We start from the raw sequence: 23,462 nt of genomic DNA on the forward strand, positions 1-23,462 counted from the left end.
GAAGCTTTGTGTCAGCATTCTGCACTGCTCAATTATTTACAGTAGTCTGCCATTCGGCCAAGAATCAGCTCACCTCCATGTGGTAGCAGAGAGCCTCCTGCACCTGGGATTAAGACAAGACACGCAAGATAATTAATTGCAGACAGAAAATACAACCACCTCGAAACAAGCTTGAGGAACATGATGATATTCAGTTTTTATGTCCGATGACCCCTCCCTTTCTGTCAAACTCACCGTACCAGTTTTCACTGTTTATAACACGACAAAGTGCTCTGCTGAATGTGATGCCTTCACTTGTCCTTTGTCTAATGGTTGCATCCATAGACCATAAAGTTAACAGGATTTACACCTAGCTGAGGAACACACCATCGCTGCATACTTATTGACAATAAAACAAACATAAAGTCACTCAGCATCTTGCATGAGAGCTTCAGGCTCCCATAGTTTGCCCATTTGACTAATAGTTAGATTCATGACAGCGATGTCCCGATGCCGTCCCTTCTGTAGGGAGAAACATGTCTAAGTATCTTCTACCATTGGATGTACCTCTTTTAGCAGCCTTCTGTAACAAGCCCCCTGGGAAGAAGCCCCCTGTGCCTCCACCTCCATATCCTCCATAACCACCTGAATGACACAAAGGGGCACAGTTAAGTTAATGTTTTGGCTTATTATGTTATAACAACATTACACACTTCACCACATTCAGTTTAAAACCTTATGTGAACTTTTCTACTTACAATATATATATATATATATACATATACACAAAATATATTATGCATTCCAGGCTACATGTACCCACCTCCTCCATGTCCTCCATGTCCTCCATGTCCTCCATGTCCTCCAGCTCCAAGGCCACCAACTCCAAGACCACCAACACCTAGATTGCCATAACCTAGATAGGAAAGAAAATAAAAAACAGACAATGGCCCAGTGAGTAACAAAAAACATTATTATATGTTAGGTAAAAACTGAATGGAGCCAAAGGGAGTTAAAAACAAGTTAAAAGAAAGTATTTTTTAAAGTCTACCCTTCAATGAAAAGGAACATGATACTCAGTATTTCAAAATATTTTCAGTGACCGATAAGTACGAAAGTAAAATAGTTGAGCCTCCATTGAATGCAAAACCATTATTCTTAGTAAAATTGCATGAGGTATTTAGTTATAAGAAGTGACCAACAGAAACCTGACTTAAAGAGTAACTAACCTACATTCCCATAAAACCAAAAATAATAATTTTTTAAAATAGTAATTTTTTGCATCACTATAAGTTTGCAAAACATAGTAACTCTTGAATTTGGGAGACATTCCAATTCACTTAACACACAATATCATGCAATTGTAATACTCTGAGATAAATACAAATTGTAGGTGAAGGCGGGATATTGTTCAATTCTTGATTCAATAAGTTGAACATACAGTAAGTGTCTGCTGATAGCTGCTTCAGTGGTTGAATCCTAATTTTTGGGCTAAGTCGATGTTATAGAGCAAGTCTGGCAAATGATTCTCATGAGTTTTATTTCTCAGACTTGTATTTAACGACGGAATGAGCTCAGAAAGCTCCCCAGTCAGACACAAACATGCAGGACTGTTTTTGGTACAAGAAGAAATCTGAATCCTGCCAACAAGCTAGTCCGCTGAGGAACTTGTTTCATCAATACGTATAAGCCGTAAAGTCTGGGGTGAGAGCAACTAAGCATGGGAAACAGGCTGAACGAGAGGGGGAAATAGAGAGATGGATCAGAGCGAGGATAAGAGCTTGGAGTCCAGCAATCTGCGGGGTGCAGGTAATGATACTGACGAAGAGGAGGAGGAATGTGCTGGGAGATACTGAGAGAAATATGGAGTGTGGAGTTTCATGATCTAGTCAAAACAAATGTGGGCACTGGCCTTGCCAAGAAGTTGGCAAACAGATTGAGCATGCAATGCGAGCTCAGACGCTAAGCTAAGCACCGTTGCAATAATCCATCTTCTTCAAAGCTTTCAGCTGGATTGCTCAACCATCCCCAGGCACACCTCGAAGTAATAACAACCGTAATCAATTCTTATATAAATCAGGGTGAACTGGGGTTTTCCCCTTTTCCCATGTCACTTGTGCTGACACTCCTCATTTGTCTCTTTTTTATAAGTGAGCTCCGCATACCATTTATATGTTGAGGACTAGACAGTAATACAAGATAGTTAATAGACATTTGGAACTTGTTGATTCTTAAAACCTTTAAGATTTCTAAGTCTGGCGTGAAATGTTCCTTCATGACTTTACAGTCTGGTCTAGCCTAATGATTACAAAATATCTAAAGACTGAGCCTTAAGTCTGAGGTGTATGTATGTGTGTTAGTGTGAGTGTTGAAAGCATACAGCAGAGATAAGGTCCCTGGAAAAGATACATGAAGAGACGGTAAAGACAGAGTGGACTGTGGAGACATTTAGCCTCATAATCTGGCCGACCTGTGCTCACACGTGCACGACCTAGCCTTGCTTTTGACAGTGGTGCTCAGGGCCGACCGGCCCCTGCCACTTTGAGTTTTAGTCTCTGAATGGAAATCAGGAGAAATGATGCAGATATGCAGAAGCCAGTCTGAGAGGTTGTGTGGCTTTGTTTAAGACCACGAGTGCAAGCCTCGGGCAGACACAAAGTTAAAGCAAAGTAGAAAAGAATTGTAACTACCATATGTAGTTCTGACAAGACCCTGGGAATATTATGAGTTCTCAAGTATAAGTTTGTACCCCCGAGGATGTGTGTTCAGGGTCCAATTGAGAGGACATGTTAACTAAATCTGGATTGTTCTCTGTTTGGCATCGAACCCCTGATTGTATATGTTTTTAGATGGAGGGTAAAGTTTTTAGAACAAAAGCTCTCTGTATAGCGATATTTACTCAATGTTGTCAGCTCAAACAAGCAAGCTTTTGTTGGAAAACTATTGTTACAAGATGTTAGCTCGCACAAATGGACCTGTCTTAGCTCACACATTATTGGAAGTCTACACCGATGTTGTTTGTTGTCATGAACCACAAACAAAGAAAGCCTGCACCGTGACTCTGATATCATATCACTGCTTTTTTTGGGTGCTGTTCCCAGTATTTAGCTGATTGCTGACAAGCTGAGGGATTTCTGCTCACTAATGTAGTGGCTCATTTTCTCACCGACCCTCAAGGCATAATGGGAAGCCCGAGAGACCACTTGAAACCAACTGCCTCTGGACCTTGGACAAATCAACCCCACAAGAGGTCAATGCGCTGAGTAGCAGATGGAAGAGACAGAAACCCAATACTACACAGGAGGGAGGACTGGAGGCCAAAGAAACTGGAAGGTAAGTGATGCAGGCCTGCAATGTATCACCGTTTCCTCCATTAAGATTTCAAAAAAAAAAAGAAAAAAAGTGAGAGAAACATGGTTTACTAGCCAGTTTCCATTCAGAAAAGACCTCTGGCTTCACAGCTGTGCAGTTACAAGTGCACCCAGCAGGTTGCCGAGATGAAATTTGTGATGATGTGACATGACATGAATAAGGATTGCAATTTCAAGAAAGTGCACAAGTACAGGTTTAGACTTTCTTACAAAGAGGGAGTCCTTTTTGTACTGGGATTGAAATCCAGTGACGGGAAGGCATGTGCATTGCCTCCTGCTGTACCCTGTCATGGCACATCATTGTATTCCAACTGGAGACTGATACTGAAATAAAATTGGCCAGACAGCATGGCTAGTTTGTTCAGTCACCAGTCATGTTCTCGAACTTGGGTCAAGTTCAAGTGATGGATAGGAGCCAGAAAGAACAGAAAAATCTGTTTTCAATCTCAAAACTGGGGTTAGGTAAGGTAATCCTGTTTCAGGACCAGAGGAAGACAAGGGACATTAATCAAAACAGTGTCTTCTGATCACAGTCTTCCTACTTTTTTTTTTTCCTACTTTTTCTCCCTGTTACTGCATCATTTTCTTTTTCCTCTCCAGAAGTCGTCTAGGAGGTTGAGCTGACCAGACACAAGGTGTTAATAGCAGCAACCAGAGGAAGCCAAACGTGAGAAGTGAAAGATGGATTTTCTCGCTCCTTTCCATCTCCCTTTTCCTCCTCCACTCCTCTTCTCCTAACTTTGTGATCCAGCTGGGCCTGTTGAGGTTTAATTTAAGAGAGCAAAGAATTCCATGGCAGAGATCCACTGCAACTGTCGGCAGACGCACACAGAGGAGATTTTGGAGCTGCAGCTCAGGAATGTCCAGGAATGTCTTGGGACTTGTTTCTCACTGTTTTCTTTGTTTTAGGTCATTTTTAATCAAGCAAGTAATCTAAGAACAAATGTTTGTTTATTGGAAAGCAAGGGGGTAGATGACAACTCATATTTCTCTTGAAGACGCCTGGAAACTTGGTCAATGAGCAAAAATGTGGCGCGGTACTATTACACAAAATCAAAGAAGAAATACAAACACACAGTAAAGCTTAGTTAAGAAGTAAAGAGGCGTGCTGTGGCAGAGCAAATGTCATTTTCTGAAATTTCATGGAAAATCTTCATGATAACTTCATCTTCAAAAGCTTTCTAGAGGTCCTCAGAGAATCTGCATGGGTCTTCTTGATTGACAGGTTCAGTCTATTCTTCGGCTGTGGTCCCATAAAAAATTCCACTTTGAAAGCAAAGCCCATAATTATGTCCTTCACAGTCATGACACCACATTTTATCAGTATCAAATTATCACACCATTCCACCTCCAAGTTAGTGGATAGATCGCATTCTTCTCAAGTGACGCAGGACAAGCTGGATGAAAGCTAATGATGCGGGGTTCTGTAGTGATTCCACATCGCGTGAGACAAGTGGACACACTGAAGCTCCCCTTGCTGCCTCTCCCCCTCCCTCTCCTTTGCCCCATACCCCCACCCCCACCATTCCATGTGACTTCCAGGTTCTCTTTGCTGTCAGTCTGGGGCACTAAACTCAGGACTATTCGCATGTTGGACAAATTAAGCATTCACACAGTCACACCACTACACAGAAATGTTATCCCTCTGGCTGGTGTGAACCAGCCATCTTTGGCGTCAAGCCTTTTATTGTTTTCTCTTTCCTTTTCCATGGAGTCATTGACACTATCAATGAGAGGACCCAAAGCCTCAGCCTCGCTCTCTGCCAGATGACCCTGAGCACACTCCTGCTAGAGCTCCTACAGACAGAAAGGGAAAGGTTCTAGGGTTGTCTTTTTCTCCATAATCGCTGCTTTTTGAGCCGCATGCAGGTGAAAATCTGTGTAATAAAACTAGACTTTCAAACTGCTGCGTGAGTGCAGTCGGACACTATTGGTATGGGTGGTAATCTTTTTGTTTTATAGGGGATGTTTGCATCATACCAAAGAGAGAATGTGTGCTGTTTCATGTGTGGTCAGCATTTACACTGATGAAGCAACTCTGGCAAACTCTCCCAAAGCTACGCACTTGGGCAGCAGAACACACACACCATGAGGCGTTGAGCAATTCTTACAAATGGTTCCAAATTAACTGTAACTCTTTAAGCCACCAATACATGTCGTGTGGATTACAGGCACTGCCACCGTGCCAAACTGGGCTGCTTTGCCAAGTGACGTCTGTGACTGTCTGACCTCACCAACCTGAACCCTTTTGGGTCTCTCACCTTCACACACACATGCACGCACGCACGCACGCACACACACACACACACACACACACACACACACACACACACACACACACACACACACACACACACACACACACACACACGCACACACTTAACATCAAACACATCTGTGCAAAGAGTTGTCCCTCGTTTCAAACTGTGCTAATTGGTACATCATGCCTCACACCATATCCAACAAGATTTTGATGTCATTGTTTATTCTGCTAAGTCATACGAAGCAGAACATGCTATGCTATGAGCTTACAAGTCAACCAAACAGTTCTGCCTTTTTCTAGTTTCTGTAAGAGTTGAGAGCCTCTGTTATTTTGCTTTTCATCTGCTTCTACAGGAATCTCATCGTCGCTCTGCCAACACTGAGCCCCTCAATATGTTCAAAGAGCAGCCCTAACCCAGAGTTCATACCATGGCCTATTTTAGCTCAGCACACAAAATCAAAGCATGTATTGTAAAGGCATGCGGACGCAACCGAAACACACTGCCTGTATTAGAGTATATACCATGTTACACAGAGTACAAGTGCACCGACATCTGTAATGTAATGTCTAAAATCTGTCAATGTCTTATAAGTACATTTCACGTCTATAAAAGTTGAATTTTTGAAACTATAGGTAGAGCAAGAAAAGCAGTCCTCAAACACAACTGGTGGCCACGGTGTGTTAAGTTGGCCAAGTGTGTTTCCTTTCCCAGATGGTCCACATATGCATCTGCCATTCCACTGAATACTTCTCTGACAACTCAGGGTTGAGAAAAGAGACTAGTGTTCTTCAGGCCAGCTCAACTCAAAACATGCACAGTGAAACACTGACGTTAGACTAATTGAGTTTCCAAGCTCCTCTGTCATTACAAAGGCTATGATCAGTGAGCAGCCATCTGAAGCATCTCACCATGACAAACACATGGGATGCTCTACAAAGGAAGAAAGTGAGAAAGATGAATTGCATCACTGACATTGGACAGCTGTTGACCAAATTGCACATTACACGTATAGGGAGGTATTGCTACACATCAGGGTACCTATAAGTCCTACAGGGCCAAGGCTGAAGTCATTTAAAAGTTATTCATCGTCACAAGTCATTTAGTGCAGGATAAGTATTTAGAATCAATATATCAAAAACATTTCATGGAGGTGAGATAACACCAATGACTTAAACCTCACAGGGAATACAAGATTTACTGAAAACGAAGGACAATTGAAAATCAAACTGTATTCAAAAGAATTGCTTCAAGTTCCATCACATCGTAAAGGGATACTTTTAAAGTTATAATTCCCTGATTTACATAAATCAATTGTCAAAAGCTCTGTTCTTAACATTGCATTGCCTTAAATGTTAACATGTGACCATTTAGCCGTTATTGCTGCACATTTCGACCTGCTAAAGCTAAATGGTATATTGACATTGCTTACTAAGCCACTAAAACAGGCCCTCAAGTCTAACATACTTTATTCCAATCCCACCAGTGATTGCAAAAAGGTGTTTTATCTGGTGATGTATCTTTGTGGACCCTTGGGGAAATAAAGAGGAAGAAATTTCCTCGTCACACATCGCATTAACAGGTCAGGCTGCCAGATGGACGAGAATGGTGGTCCATGCTGAAGACCTGCTGGCTAATGGAACAAGGGAGATGTTGTGAGAGCATGAAATGGCTCATCAAGTAACACTATGACCGGGAAAAACAATTAAGTTGTTAGTAACTAGAGAAAATCCATGAAAGCATGACACAAAACAGGCTGGTTAAACGCCAGGGAGCTGGAAAGCTGTAATGACAGACACACATGATTCATTAGACACCAATAAAAACCGACACATCCCTGACCTGATCTTTACAGTGCTAACGTCATTGTAATTCATAAGATGACTTTGTGAGATAACAGAGGATGAAAACAACTTTTGGTGACACCAAACAAGACATATTGCTTGTGAAGCAACAGGCATTTCCAATGTGAATGGATAAGCTGTGTTGGATGTGTGTACATCAGGTGAGTCCTCAGTGGGGGTGGTGTGGTTCTGTTATAAAAAAAGTCTCCTTGGCAGACATTTGTGGTTCAAAGATAATGAAGTACTGAGGACTGCTGTAAAATAGGCTGAGGAGAGGATGAGGGAACATAAGTGTGGAATTAGAGAGGAAATTGCCATGGTTCACAAAGTCTAAACAAGTATTCTGTCTGTTTGCTTGATGAGACACTGTTTGTCCCCAAACCTGTGTCAGGACACATACCGGTACTCAGTGAATAATGTTTTAGTGTTTTTTATGCATCAACCAAAGGACACACATATGAGCACCATAAAGGTATTTACACATACTCTTGGTTATGCATATTCACAAGCAGATGCTCCCAGTCTTTGACAGCTCAGAAGACAGGTCTGAGCCCGTAAGGAAAAGCACATGTGCTCCAGGAGACTAAACCTCCTGGCTCATCTTCGTTGGCTAAACACTTTCATCCTCACCCCAATCTATCAGTCTCCTTTTTTTCAGTGAACTCTCTAAACATGTGTGTTGTACGAATCAATGTGCATCAAGTGTGGCGGAGAATGTGTATTAAAAAAATCCAGTATACAGTGTGTGCATGATTTATCTAGGCTCTCGGTTCTTCTTTCTTTACACCGTCTATTCTGTCCTCCCCATGTCCACTCGCTCTTTTCATTTCTCTTATTTTACTATCTTCCTGTTGTGAAGCAGACAAGTGCACTTATTGCTTCTTCAAATGTATTATGAACCAGACAGGTTTTAAGATGAAGCAAAAGATAAGGTGCATGTATGGGCAGTCAATGTTGAGTTGCAGACTGATCCTCATAATATTCAGTTAGACTTTACAGTGACTGGGTGGGTGATGAATTCACTTTATTCTTGGTAACTAAATATGAGCAATAATTCTAGAGACAATCCAGGAGTGAGTGTTGGCCACATCTTGGCTTTACTACAGGTTGGCCTGTTGTCACAGAAATCATTAGATCCAAGATGTCAGAGCTGTGTCAGAACAAATCCCAGAGACATGTTACTGCATTGACCAGATTCATGAATCATCTTAAATTGTATTTGTATTGAAGTCCTTCCAGGCATGATTTATCTTGCACTTAATAGTTTGAACTACATTCACAATTTTTTCAATACTTCTCATTATTATATTTATTAGGTGGCAGTGAAGACACAGCATAAAGTTCTGATAAGAGGTGATGACTTTATACATTTGGTTGCCAGTTTTTTTGGCAACTAGCAAAACAGCACTACAATCAATCATACCGTAATGAGGTTTGATTGATGAGGAGTGGTGAGCTATTATCACATGATAATTATCAATTATTTTATTTATTTTGGCGCGCTAGCTGTGGGTGGAACTCCATGAGAGACCCAATGTATTGAGAGGTCAGGCACAGCAACGGTATTGGTCAACTTTGATGACTTAAATTTTGGACTGAGAGCTTCCCCAGTTTGTCTTTTCTTCTCCTCCTTTCTTCTGACCACCCTGAAATGAGTTTCCATTCGAACCAGCAAACAATCACAGAACTAACAGAATGGAGTAAAAGTGATAAAATATGTGTGAGCTGGTGAGGCCCTTGTTTGAACTAGCAGCTAATGCTAGTTCTAGGGAAGCCCAAAACAGGTGGAGCTTAGTATCTTTGCTTTCGTCATTACGATTTACTACAACACACTTATTCTACACTTAGAACTACACCAGCCGCAATAAACATTAATATGTAGTTTGTTACTTGTTTACAGTCTACACACTGTTTAAAAGTGACTAAGGCCAACCTACAAAAGCAAAGTTCTGGGATCACACCATATGAAGGCGTAATCCACCTTTGCTTGAGGCAACAAAAAAAGGAAACGTCCAACAGCTGTTCATAAAGAGAAAGTTCCTCTTTCCAGCTTTCAGTGTTTTGTCAAAGCTGGCTGCTGACAGACTTCACAATTAGTGTAACATTTACAAGGTCTTGCATGAGCTACGCTGCAATTCAGTGCAGTCACGCTACTCAAAAAAGCCAGCTGCTGTTCTCCATTACTGGCCAGGCAAGGTGCGTATATGAGGAATGCAATGTCACTGCTCGGCTTCTACAGAGAATGAATGGCAGCTCTCGGCATGTGCGTGTATCTAAGAGAAGTTAATTGTTGTTTGCATTTGTTTCTCTTTGGCAACAGAATGTTGCTTTCTGCATTAATGTTTAATAACAAGGGCCAGTGCTTTTCTTTTGCATGCTGGTATCATATAATTTCTTCTGGCATATTTATTGCAGGGCAAGGCAAACTCTGTCTAACTGATGCAAATGTATTCAACCTGCGTTTGTGATGGCCTTACCTGCTGGTGAACTTTAGAAGTTGTTTTTCTATAAACATGAACACTCATAGGTATGCAGAGTTTTATATCAACATTTGTTAGTTTGAGGCAATTGTTGTTTCATGGAATGTAAATTATTGAAAGGCGCACTGTTGGACAGCAACATTGAGAGATTACTCAACATAATTACAACCATGAAGCGGAACGTATTATAGCCCCTCTGTGAATTTAAGCTCTCCTTTAATTTTAAAAGTTTGTAAAACCTCGGCTGACCTCTTGCTGTTTTCTCTACTTACGATGTTTTCCTTTTTTTTCCAGTGCTTTTTTTCCAGAGACAAGCATTGAGTGGGATCAGGAGATCCTCGACCCAAAATACTGTTATTTGAAAAACACAAGGAGCTGCTTTCAACATTGTTTGCCTTCCTTTTTCTCAGTAACGTAATATCTGCCGTGTCCAACCGTTGAGTTATAGGGACAACTCAATAGCATGCAAAAGCCAGGACTGAACTTCCTTGCAGAGCTCAGCCAAAGTCAACTTCCATCAAATACTTGATATTAGGTCATTTTCACATAATGGCTCTCCTGCAACTCTTATTGGAGGGTGGGGCTGTGGCGCTCCAGAGGGCCCCTTCTGTAACCTGCTCCATGTGTTATCAGGACTATAAGACGATTGCTTGTTTCCTTATCTTCCTCAACACATAGAGGTAGGCTGAGATTTTATCAGCAACGCTTACAGAAATGAAACGATGGCTAAACATTGCTAAGTACCAATGCAGCGCAGCCTGTAATACAGCAAAGGAAAATATTTACTGTATGGTATCTGAGAGAAGGGTCATGGTGGGTTCCAACACAGAGGTTTCCAGATATTGTAAGGGTCTAACATTACAATAACATTAATCAGTGCTCTGGCACCATTGTTTGGCAGGCGATGATGGCCGGCTTCACTCTGCCAATCATCACTCCCTTCTACAGCGGAGGTGTAGCAGTGGAATCTCTGCATGGTCCCACCTAGTCAGTGCGCCCCAGATACATGCAAAGCCAGTGTAAACAAAAGCTGAAGAAAACATGGGGTTGATAAGAAAAAACGTTGACAAACAAAGAGTGTTTCTCTTAAGCCAATGCTATGATTCTGGTGAGGTGCCCCTCGTTTCTGTTTGTGATCATAATGCAGTTCATAGATTAACCTATGTCACCAACCCCAAAACAATAAAGCCTATTTCCTTCCTTGGAACTGTGTATGTAATGCAGAGGAATTTTCCATGTGGTAACCCACATAATTCAGTTTCCCTTTTGTTACACACAATTTACTTACCTGGTTTAGGAAGCTTTGCTTGACCTAAAAAAAGTAGGAAAAAAAACATGTATGTGAACAATGACTGGAAGTTATTTCAAAACATTTTGCAACAATGACTTTCTGAACCAGTGATTTCATTTGGTCTTAACCATTGAAAAATAGAGAGCCACATTCCCTTTTCATTGAATTTTGTATTTTCCTTGATGATATTGAAGATTTCTTTATTTAAAAGCCCCTAAAGATATTGACGATACAAGAATGTTTCTGCAACATCCTACCTGCTCCCAGTCCAATGCCGTAGCCACCGGGCCCAACACCTCCTGGCACCAGACCACCCGAGACCCCACGTCCTCCTCCTCCATAACCTCCTATTGTAAGGGTTAAATAGAGACATATATTTTCATCATAACCATCTGCTGTTATGTCGTCATGTCCTAGTCTTCACCAGCATCTTGCTAATCATGTCTGACTGCTGAGCTTGTTTGAGAGAAAAGAGTAACAAGCCACACATTCTCAAAGCTCAAACCTCATAATATTTTCCAGCAAACTGGCTTAACCACAGCGGTTGGCCAGCTAACACATTGTTATATCCCTGGGATATAATTATTCTGAGCTTGTCATGGTTTGACAGGGAAGTCTGGCCATGTGCTTCCTCCAGATCTGACCAAACCAAATGTTGAGTGTTGACAGGGAATTTGTCTTAAGATGAGAAAATTGTTTTTTCTTGATTTTGTTCAAATAAATGCTATGCTATTGGATGCTCCAACTTTAGTTTGCACGTAACACTCAGACACATCTTACAACATCCAACTAACAACTTCAAACTCTCATCAAACATCCATCATAACTCTTAAGCCGAATCATTTCAGTTTCAGTCCTCACAGCTAAAAGAAAAAAGGTGCACACGATTGTTGAGCAAATGGCAGCTGTAACCATGAAGGTATAAATTGCTTGGATGGTGACACTACTTTTCACAATGCATTGTGGGATACCATGAGTGCACTGTATAGAGTATGATAATGCTCACTCAGAACTCAGATAAGACTAAAAAATGAGTAGTGTGTGATCTTAAACATATTCACAGTGTGTGTATGTGTGTGCATTTAGAGCTGAGTGTGTCTGTTATGGTTGTGTGAAATGACACACACAAGAGCGTTTCTGTGATATCTCATTATGCCAAGTTGTAGAAATGGCCTCAAACACAAGAAAACCAGAAACTGAAGGATTACTTAATGAAAAGATATTTAGTCTATCATAGCATGGACCTCTGCAGGAAGTTAAAATCATATATGTTAAACCAAACTTAGTGAATAAAGATAACATCACTTGGATGAATCCATAGATCAGGTTAAAGATTATCATTAGGCCAAAAACATACACAAAATTGCAACAAATGTTTGTTTTTGTTCTTCAAATTACTAAAAGTGCAGTGTTAGATTCATGAAATACCAGATGTGATTCTAAAATACATTTTATATAGAGGCAAAAATCATAAATCTAGTGTCTCCTCTACTCACCCGCAGCTTTAGCTGGTTTATAGCCTGCAGGGACTCCTCCAGCAGACCCTTGTAAAACAATAAACATACAGAGTATTGACTTAAGCTACTCCTATTCGTAGTGAGGTATGGATACAGTTTTTTTGTCAAGCAATTCATCATCTGACTTTAACTGAATTTCTCACAAGACTGTGCTGTTTTGTGTTTTCAATGCAATGTAGGCAGTGAGGTGTACTAGTATGTTTAAACCACAGAGCTGAACATGGACTGTGTTATAAGGAAACACATAGTTTTACTATATATAATCTAAAGAAGAGTTGTATTTTAAGTTATGCATACAACATGCAGGGAAATGTCACAATCAATTATTAGGAAAACAGTTCATCGTACAGTGTTGGCCTTTCATAGCTGTTTATGTGTTTGGCTTAATGTTGGTGTGACAGAAGACTGAATGAGGATACTATCTGTGAGAACTATTTCTGATCATTGTATCAATGCCATGTGACCCTAAAGGTGTACATTTCAACCATAAATTGTCCGATTTGCATCAAATCAAATGTTCTTTACTTCCTAATTTATTTTATTACAAACCTGTATTTCTGTGACCTTAGGACTTGTCAACTAATTTTTACACATTTTGTAACAATGTAATTTGTTTGTTTAGGCTGCGTTTTGTTTTATTTTTAACTCTCCTGACAGTCAGAGGCTTTTACCTGGAAAGAATCCAGTTCCTGGTCCAGTTCCTCCTGGTCCAATCCCAGCACCTTGTGGTACATACACACCTGGAACACACAGAAACACAGAAAGCTTAAGGTCATCCTTTATAACCAACACTTCGGACAACAGTATAAAATGGCCAAACTGTTCTCAGCTATCAATTATTTTTATTGCAACACTTATAAAAAGCATTTCCAAACAATGACCCATTTATTAGATAAACATTCTCAAACACTTTCATCATCTGTGACCCAGACAGAAACATTCAAATCTGTCCAAGGCCAATGCAGTGATTGGGTCTACAATGTAACATGAACAAAGCAACCCCAGCCAGAGTCAGGGGTAAGGCAAATATTGAGTAAATAGTATTTGTTTGATTAGGAAAAAAATTCCTCTTGTTTTAATTCTGATTAGGAATTGCAGTTGGAGGCCCTCCTTAGAAAGCTGCTGAAGCTCTGCGAACATCCCTCAACCCCCACCCCACACCCCCTAGCCTAATTTCTGGCTGACGCCCAGAGAAACTCCTGAGATGGTCGTTCTGAACCCCAGACATGGTGGCCTCATGTATGTAAGAATCGGCAACAGCAATAAAAGAGAGGGAGGATCAAAAAATGCCTGCAGTTGTAATGGGATGACTAACAGCTAAATCCAACCAGACCGCTCAGCTAAGGCCAAAATTACAAAGTCGTATTTTTGAAAGGGAAAACCCTGGTTTATAGTGCTATAAACACAACGCAATGGAGAGTGGTGCTGCAAGATCACAGCGATTATGTTTAATGGTTCTTAAATGTTTTGTAAGGCCAATTAATTTAAACCCTGTGTGAAAGACGTTTCTGTGTTTATTAGAGAAAACTGTGAACACTGAACACTTTCAGTTCCGTCCACTGAGTGTTACCATTAGATCATGAACATCATGAGGTATTACTATCTGATGTAGTTAAATCAAAATTTACGATGCCATTAAATAATGAGCCAAAAAGTACAATACATATGCATTTTATTAAGTTTGCCTGCATGTGGCTGCATAACACTGATGAAGGCTTCAACCGTTTTGCTTTTTTTGTACTGCTAAGGTGAAGCAGAAATGCAGTCACAGTAAAGATAAAGCATTTTATCAGATTTTTAAAGGATACTAAGTACAAACATATATGGTACCCATTGCTTTAGAAGAAAATAAGGAAGAGAGTACACTATTTTGGGTGAAGGTGTTCAAATAATAAAGTGAAAACTGATTAATCTCAAATTGTTGATGCAATTGCTTGATGTTTATGTTAAAGAGATCAAGATTTGTGCAATACACTTTATGTCTGTTAAGAGGAAGGAAATGAATCCCTATTTGTTTTTAAGGCAAAAAAAAAGTCTTTCTTTGTTTCCTTGTGTAAAAAGCATCGAGCCTGAGGCTTACACAGAGTATGGTCATTCACAATGTTGCCCAATTTCTAATGGTTTAAGTTCATTTTCAGCAGCAATATAAATGGTAAAAGATATGTGCTATGGCTTAGCCAAAAAATTCAATGTGATTAATAAATCAGCGCATGAGGAAGGGTTGTCTTTGATCTCACAATGACAGTGAACACCTGGGGACAATGATAGAAATATGAAGAAGTGAAAAGAACGTGTAAACACTAAGACAAATAAGTTATTCAGTTGTTCTGCATCAGTTGGCTAAGTCGATGTAAGTGATATGTGTGTGTTTGTGTTTGTGTCTCTCACTTTGCTCACACTATTGGCTTCATGGCAGAAACCTAAGGTTCATGCACCACACTTTAAGTTGAGGTTGATTGTTCTTGATTCTGCCCGTTCATTTCACAATCAAAAGGAGGATTTCCTGTCTCGGCACTGCAAGCGAGGCAAGAGGGAGTGCGTGTCTACTCTACTTTTCCTTTTTCTTAGTATCCCATCATGGGTCAAAACCACATTTTCAGAGTGCATTAGGTTCATTCAGATCATGCATCCAAAATTTGGCACACACTGATTTCTGCAGAGTGACATGACCTGCCTCAGTAAATTTGAAGATTTCTTCATGATCGTACCAATTATCCTCTTCATCATCATGCTCTTACGTTCCTTGTGAAATCAGCCAGGTCATGGGAATGTGCTGGAATGTGTGTGAAGGAAAGATGTCTCGCAGAACGCAGGGGATTAGATTTCATAGTTATCTCCAGTTTTAGTTAAGAGTAAATTAGGTTTGGGGTTAAAAAAAAACAACCTGTGAAACTGTTTTAAATAATATTATTGCCTTTGGTCTGATCTTTTTGAAGCAATGGCTCCTCCATTAAAATATTGAGATAGACAGATTAAATGTAAGTAAGTCTTGTGTTTACAAACCTAATTAATAAGAGGATGACGGGTTAGATACAATTTCTTAAAACTATGTTTTTCAGTTTAGGACAGGTTCATTGAACTTTGACAGAGCAAGACACATGTTGTAACTCTGTTAGAGGCACGCGCAGTTCATACGCATCAACTGCTATTAGTTAAAAACAATTACTGTTAAACTTAATAGTCCTTTTTATGGTTGTGGTTACAGACCGGAGTTCCTCTGAGTGCATTAGGAGGGTGATGATGTGCATGCACTCACAGGAATCCTAACAGTGATTTGAATTTATCTTCACTCCACCTTTGACTTGAATGTTGTCCAACTTTCAGACTGAGAGTGTCAGTGAGCGAGGAATGCAATAAGTCATCAGCATAAGGGAAATAGGTCAAATGGATATATAAGGTACAGTGTCTAGAAGTGACATACTGAAATTTCCTTCATTGTATCAGTGTAACATGTAATTACAGTGTCTATTTGTCAAGTGTTCAAACTATCGTATGAATTATTCCCCTGTCAAGATGTCCATATGGGTCTCACATGTGTTACTGATGGGCTGGAATTTGTGTCCCTTTTTTGCAACAGAAAGGATTTACCCTGTGGGTTAAAAATTGGGCCGAAATGCAAAACGTGTTTTCAACCAACAAATGGGAATAGCTGTTTCTTAGAAATAACTAAACCCATCAGACACAAGCCAACAGACTTAAAAGTCTGTGTCCAGCGCATTGTTTGGTAGTTTTGCAGCATGTTAATTTGATATTTTTCAGGGGGTGGGAATTGTACAACTGTAAATTGTTAGTCAGAACTTGTTTTGCAGAATAAAGCTAAAACGATGACTGTTTTTCCATGGTGCCTCCCATGTTAATGACAAGATTTACAATTGCACTTCATGACTCTTGACTAGCTGTTACTTCATTTACAACAAGCCGTTGAGTAATGTGACATTTCCATGACCCTTTGCTGTGCTAGTTTGAAAATTGCCCTTTTACAAAATAATGAAATGCCTTTAAGTTGGTGGAACAATTTGCATGTACTTAGGGATGCTAAACAAACTTTTGAGCACAAACACATCTCACACACACACACACACACACACACACACACACACACACACACACACGAGTAACCTCACAAAGTTAAGTATCACGTTTCCAATCCTTTACAAAAGACGAATAGCACCATTACCAATTATGATCACAGTGCTGTGGTCCACATAGCTTTCTGTCGTAGAGAAATGTGCTCACACCACTTTAACCACCTGCACTTAGACAACTGTACACCACTATTTCAATCATTTTTAAGAAATAAAAAGGGGTTTTGGCAAACTCACTACTGTTGTGTTCAGACCAATCCAAAACCAATGTCCCTTAAGAGGAGGATTGGTTCTCACTTTTTGGAAAGCTCTCATAGTGCAACCCAAAGCAACAGTGCAGTAAAGCAAACACTGTGGTTGCTGGCACCCTCACATCCTGCATTATCAGACATGTGACAGCTGGCTTACTATCAGTCCCCCTGCTCTGTCTATTTTCCAAAGCACTTTAGAGGGTGGAGGAGGAAAGTGTGAAGATTATCAAAGAAAGTGTAACATTTTGATTGGAAAATCAACCTCATTTTGCACTCACTCTGACCTGACTCCATCTCTTATTTCTTTACTTGTCCCACTGCCACTTCTAAAGGCCCTGAAAGGCCGAAGGACCGACGGTCTCCTTGGTTTGTCAGGGCCTTTAGAAGCAGGACATCAGTTTGAGGTATGCAGAGGTAAACAAACACACAGCCCATGAGGAACCCCATCTTGTCATGGTTCAATTTCTTGTGTTTGGGTGTCTTGTGTGAAGCCTTGCTGGAAGCTGACAGCACATCATGGCAGGATAAGGAGAGTTAAGAAGCCTTTGAAACTTAGACAGGGTTTGGAACAGCTGTGGACTCTCCTATCTGAGTTTTCCAAATCTGAACATGATGACAAATGTAGATAGCGATCAGCACATGTGAAAACACAGAAGCTAAGGGACAAAGTTCATATCATAACATCAGTCCAAAAACTGATATATGTGTTTATTTCATAAAATTAAATTGACAAAGTTTTATGTTCCAGGGACCATTAAGGGCCTCGTTGACTATTTATTTATTTATTATTAATAAGTCCCAAAACTCAATTTATTTATTTTTAAGAAAATTACACCAGCCAATACAAAACATGGAGTTCAAATATACAACTGGTATGTATTGAAAAAAGTGAAAAGTATTAAAAGAGCACTTTCTGTCTTCAAATCTGGTTCCTTTCTTTGGCAATACCTCCCTTAAAAAATGCAGCTAAGCATTTGAATGATGAAAATCCTGGCTGAGTGAAATATCCATCATCAGATTCATATTATTTTGACGTTTACTCTTTACTTTGATCCTGGCGAGGACAAAAGCAGTATAAAAAGTGTAACAGTCGAAAGCAAAGAATGTTTGATTTATACATATGTGGGAATGGGGTATGTTCTGTAGTAGTTATAATCCTAAAACAAAACGAAACACACAAAAGAATCCTGTTTTGTTTTGTTTGGACCATCTTATTGCTGCCAAAGGCCTAAAGGTGCCATGTTACCCCCAGCTTGTCCCACAAAGAAAGTGCACTAATAAAAAACAGAACACAATGTTTTCATTTCAGAGGATTCTGATTACAGAGACGTCATTTGTTTTGATCAGAATTTCTCTCTTTTCTATTTTACTCTACTTTATTGAAACAATATTTGTATTCTTATGTTGTAATGTTGTTTGTAAACCAAGAAAAGCTCTGACATGATCAGGCGGTGGCAGGTCAAGATGAAAACATTCCTCACAGGAGCCATTTGAGATTGCTGGCCTAACGAGAACCGCTCGAGGAGACCTCACAACCTGGTGAGGGCTGTTTGCAGAGTGGCTTGAATGAATCATCCGAGTTAATGTGCTCCTTTGTTGAACACTTGGCACTGGTGTTCTGCAGAAGAAACATCCCTGTGGGAGATGTTAGGACTGACATTCATCCATAACTACAGAATAAGAAGTAAACATTTACGAACGGATGTTTTCTAGCAATGTTAAGGACTTACTACTGCATCGTCTTGACTAAAGGTAGACTGTCAATAAAAAATAAACTATGTGAATGGGGCTTAGGTGATGTTCTCTACCACATTTGCAGTGACATACTTTGATATGCATATCTTTAAAAACAAACCTATCCCTCCAAAACTTTGCTCTGACAGCAACTTGAGCCTTACAGAAGTTTCAGTAAAACTGGAGATACAACTATTCGAAAACAACTAAAACGTTATCCCTTCTGGCAAGAAGCTTTAATGCAGAGTGTGACTACCCAGCCATGCAACCTGCTTTGATGTAAATCCGAAAACAGTGGATCAAATAAGCCAATCTCCTAACACTTTCCCAGAATATGTGCCAGAGTAAGACACAAATAAATGGAAAATACAGTTCTTTCACAATAGCAAGTCAGTCAGTGCTTGCAACCAAAGGGCTCATTCCCACATGAGTACTGAATGAGATCACCTCACTGCAAATTACACTAAACCTCTCTATATCAACACATGAAAATGCTTTTGCAAGTCCGGCATTAAAGAAGCAGAATGAATTGAACAAAAACTGTAGTGACTAAAGTATTTGGGTCTTACACAAACTGCAGTTTCAATGGTCTATTCCTTTAATTGCACGATAAGCCTGTTGAACACTGGGGTGCCTCTGTAGCACATTAAACCAGTGTGCTGTGGTTGGCGCTCAATCGTTCCAGCAGACAGATTAGAGCCAGAGGTGTACACAACACACGCAACCAATAAAGCCTGAAGCAGCACTTGCTTGGGGAATTAAGACAATCGGTTTGGGTATCTACCAGCAATGCTTGGGTAAGGCTGCAATTCATCACTAGTGCTTTGTGACAGCCAAGTCATACCATCCAATATGAATTAGTTTATCTACAGCCAGCCGATTGTCACTGATTAATGTATTGAATCCCCTGAAGTCTCAGGGTTGAACCTGACCAGCGCCAAATGAGGCAAACTAGCTTCCAGCATAACTAAAATAAACATTCCCCAACCTCTTTAGTTCCTTGGAGACTTTGAAGGAACATGGCAGCTATTCTTCCCTCTTCATCACCTACTGCTGCTCAGAATTGTGCTGTTAAAAGTGGTAGTCATAAATGCCAAACCAAGGCAAAGTACACCAGTTAGTATTTAAAGCTGTCTGACGGAAACATATTTCAGGGTACAAATCAGATGAACTGAATAAGTGATCTGGGCATTTACAAGGTTAGCATAAACAACAAAAAGCAACCTTACTATCTTGCTTTTATTAGTTCAATAAGGGAATAAGCTTGATTAAATGCCTGAGGGAAGGAATGTAGTCGAATAATTTTATCAACCGTCCAAGACTGGGTCTGATTAAGTTATCAAATGTAGCAATAAAAAACAGAGGCCACTCAGCCCAAGCTGCCTCTATTCAAATTTATAACCTCCAACTCACGAGGACAGATGTTGCTTGTTTGTAGAATTCAAAGTAAGCCTGCCTCCTACATAGTAAAGGGGAGCGATAACAAACATATTACAGTACCTACTCAAGGTCACAAGATGCTAGACAGTGCGCTAATTTATTAGCAAACTCCTTCCCAGATGTTTCCTCTTGGACTGTAACTCATTTACATGTGTCAATGGAAATCATTCTGACAGCCTGTACACTCTATCATAGTTCAAGGGGTGAAATTCCCAAGCATCAGAGATTTTTCAGTGCATATGCATGAAATGAGGGGAATGGGTCTTAATGAGGTTCATGTTACTCATAGATAATTGACCCTTGAACCAATCTGAGAGGGGGTTTTTTTTCAGTCAGAGAGCACAGACACAGATGGACCTAGTCTGTGCGTCACAAAAATGTTTGATATGGACGGATTCAATGTTTTTGTGAGATCAAAGTTGCGCTGCTAAGCCAGTTTGGATATTTGTTGCCGTCTTTAATGGCTATATATCTTTGCCTAAATGCACCTCTCAAATCCCAAATGAAAAGTGGCTGGCACAATAACAGAAAGGGATCATATCTTAAGAAATAGAGGAAGGAAGAGGAAATTTATTTTTGCATGAAACAATCTACAACCTGCACAAAAATCCTGGCATACCTTGTCATCTTGATCAAATTATTCTTTGAAAAATAATTGGTCTTTATATGGACAAAATATTTCTAACATATCAAACACAATGCATCTAAAAAGACATTTGGAAACTGGGAGATAATAAACATAAACAGCTGGGACTTTTAAGCAAATAAAGATAACCAAAAATGTCTTGACTCCAGTATATCTAGCCCCAAGATGCTTAACATGTTTTCCAGGTGAGGGCTGAATTACTAAAGAGAAACTCAGCCAAAACACAGACACAGATCCAAATCAAAGCACTGCAGAAAAGATCAATGCACTGGCTGAATGAATCTACTTGACAAATACTGGATTCTAATCCGTACAGGACAATCTTCAAACTCCTAAGTACCATTCTTTCAGAGTTGTAAAAGTGACACTCTCATAAACAATCGTCCAGCAGAAAGTTCATCAGGGGTGGATTTAAACTATGTTGTTTTGCTTCGTGGAAAGATGAACCAGCTGGGACTTTTTCTTCCGGACATGTGTATAGGCTAGGGACTGAAACTATGCAGACATATAACTATAAGAAATATGCAATGCAATGTAATGTATGCACAGCATCACTTATAGGGTTTATTAGTGTGCAGGGGATCAGCCAGACTAAACAATTGATGAGTGTGGAATAAAGGACTGATATCATTTTTTAAATTACCAAACCAATTTGAAAGTGAAGAAATGTCTTTAAATATCTTAATATGTATTAGAGATGTTAATATGTTTTCATATAATTTACAATTATACCACAAGAATAGAAGAATATAATAGCTAATATGCAAGAACTTAACTTTTCATAGGATGTTCAGTCTTCACTCCACAAGTGAGGAAGAGGCAGAGACACAAATAATGCACCTGTTCAAAGGCTGCGACGGATGCAGTAAAGAATTGTGGTCCAGTTCACCTGTGGCATACACTTACCTCCTTGAAGAGAGGGCTGAATCAGTGCAAGGAGAAAGAGTCCAAAGAAGAGCAACAGAATGTTTCTGTTAGCCATCTCGCTCCAAAATGCACACCCCTCTCCCGATCAGCTGGTTTTATTCTCGACTCACTAATTACCACAAGCTTGTAATCTTATAGAGTTGGAAGAAAAATTTAAAAAAAGGGGAAAGATAAGGGGACTATGAGTAATTAAGAGAGAGAAAGGACTCTGGTTCAATGGAGATCACTTCGCTTTTTTCCTTCTCTATGTCTGGTGTTGCTGTTTTTATTCTGGTCACTCCTGCCAACAGTACAGATGCTGCTTGCCAGCGACTAAAGAGAGAGAGGGAAAGAGACACACACAGGGAGTGAGGGGGGGAGAGAGAGAGAGAGAGAGACAGAGAGAGAGAGAGAGCGAGAGAGAGAGAGAGAAAGAGACACACACAGGGAGTGAGGGGGGGGGGAGAGAGAGAGAGAGACAGAGAGAGAGAGAGAGAGCGAGAGAGAGAGAGAGAGAGAAAGACAAACCTCCCTCCCTCTCATCCAGAAGGAATTGAGCTGTCTGCCAAGCATTTGCATGGATACTGATTGGACTTATCTGTAAGAGTCAAAAGAGAGACTGAAGAGGAGCAAAGCACAATCCTAGAAAATTGCCAGTTCTCTGTAACTCTAATTTATGCTGCTTTGTTTTCAACACATTCCTTTTTTTTTTGCTTCTTGCGACAGAAGTCTTTGACCGAGAGGGAAAATAACAGAGCACTATCAGCATATGTTCACAAAGTAGCAGAGAAAGATATTACAAAGTCACTGGGAGCCATGCATTGTCTGGAAACAGCAATGTGCTGTGCCTGTTAGTTTTAGAAGCCAGTCCCAGTCGTTCAGGAACTGTACTTTTTTTAAACTGGAGCCAAGCTGATAGTATAGCAAAAACATATGGCTACCCTCCGTATTACACATGTCCATCAGGGGGTGGCCTGTATCTTCAGACCAACAAAACAGAACGGCAATGACATTAAGCTCATTCTAACTTCTAAAGTATGTATTGCAACTCCTGCCTATTTACCAAATATAGTAATGACAAATCCCAACAGAGCATATCTGAAAACACCTGACTGTTCAGCTATTCAGATCTATCAGGAGTCAGGACATATCCTCACCAGACACCTCACTGCTGACAGATCTGCCACTGTCCATCTGTTCTACCCTGGGACACATTTTTTGGATTTCAAGTAAAGAAGTTCAGCGGACCTTTTACTGGCTAGAGCTGCAGCCAAAGTCATTACTCCCTCAGACACAAACCTGACAGACTGGGCTGTTGAATGCATGCTAATGAGTTCTGCTTTCCAAGACACACAGTATCCTTCATAGTAGAGACGTTTACAATACGTGTCCGTATTCCCTCACGCTGATTTCATGAAGTTAGGTCAGGCAACTTAAGGAAGGCCTGTGTTTGCTTTACCGTGCGGTAGAGTCATACAGAGAGGGAATTTTACAAATGTTTCATTCATACAGCTAATCTATTTGTGATGTACATTTGTCATGTATAGCTAGAAACCTATTCAACTCATGAAACATTTATCTTTACAGTTATTTGAGTATATTAAACTAAGAGGCCTCCCACCCTAAGTGGGAAATCACATCCTTACATCCTAGTACT

The 23,462-nt window shown here is 40.1% G+C and overlaps 1 protein-coding gene across 40 annotated transcripts in view; it reads right to left on the bottom strand.

Annotated features, from left to right (window-relative positions):
• The window catches only part of elna (elastin a), a 34,264-nt gene extending 12,128 nt beyond the window's left edge, over window positions 1-22,136 (bottom strand). For 22 of the 40 annotated variants that reach the window (XM_061046486.1, XM_061046488.1, XM_061046483.1 and 19 more), the window contains exons 1-8: window positions 21,806-22,134; window positions 13,415-13,483; window positions 12,723-12,770; window positions 11,484-11,573; window positions 11,224-11,247; window positions 803-895; window positions 547-624; window positions 74-103 (exon numbers count right to left, since the gene is read on the bottom strand). In XM_061046486.1, the coding sequence (XP_060902469.1) occupies window positions 74-103; window positions 547-624; window positions 803-895; window positions 11,224-11,247; window positions 11,484-11,573; window positions 12,723-12,770; window positions 13,415-13,483; window positions 21,806-21,881 (508 nt within the window). In that variant the 5' untranslated portion in view covers window positions 21,882-22,134. Of the gene's footprint in view, window positions 1-73; window positions 104-546; window positions 625-802; window positions 896-11,223; window positions 11,248-11,459; window positions 11,574-12,722; window positions 12,771-13,414; window positions 13,484-21,805 lie in introns of all 40 variants that reach the window. The other 18 variants (XM_061046485.1, XM_061046484.1, XM_061046500.1 and 15 more) reach the window with 4 other exon arrangements.
• Window positions 22,137-23,462: the final 1,326 nt, after the last annotated feature.

The sequence above is a fragment of the Labrus mixtus genome, chromosome 9, assembly GCF_963584025.1.
Source record: "Labrus mixtus chromosome 9, fLabMix1.1, whole genome shotgun sequence".
In the NCBI taxonomy this organism is placed as follows: domain Eukaryota; kingdom Metazoa; phylum Chordata; class Actinopteri; order Labriformes; family Labridae; genus Labrus; species Labrus mixtus.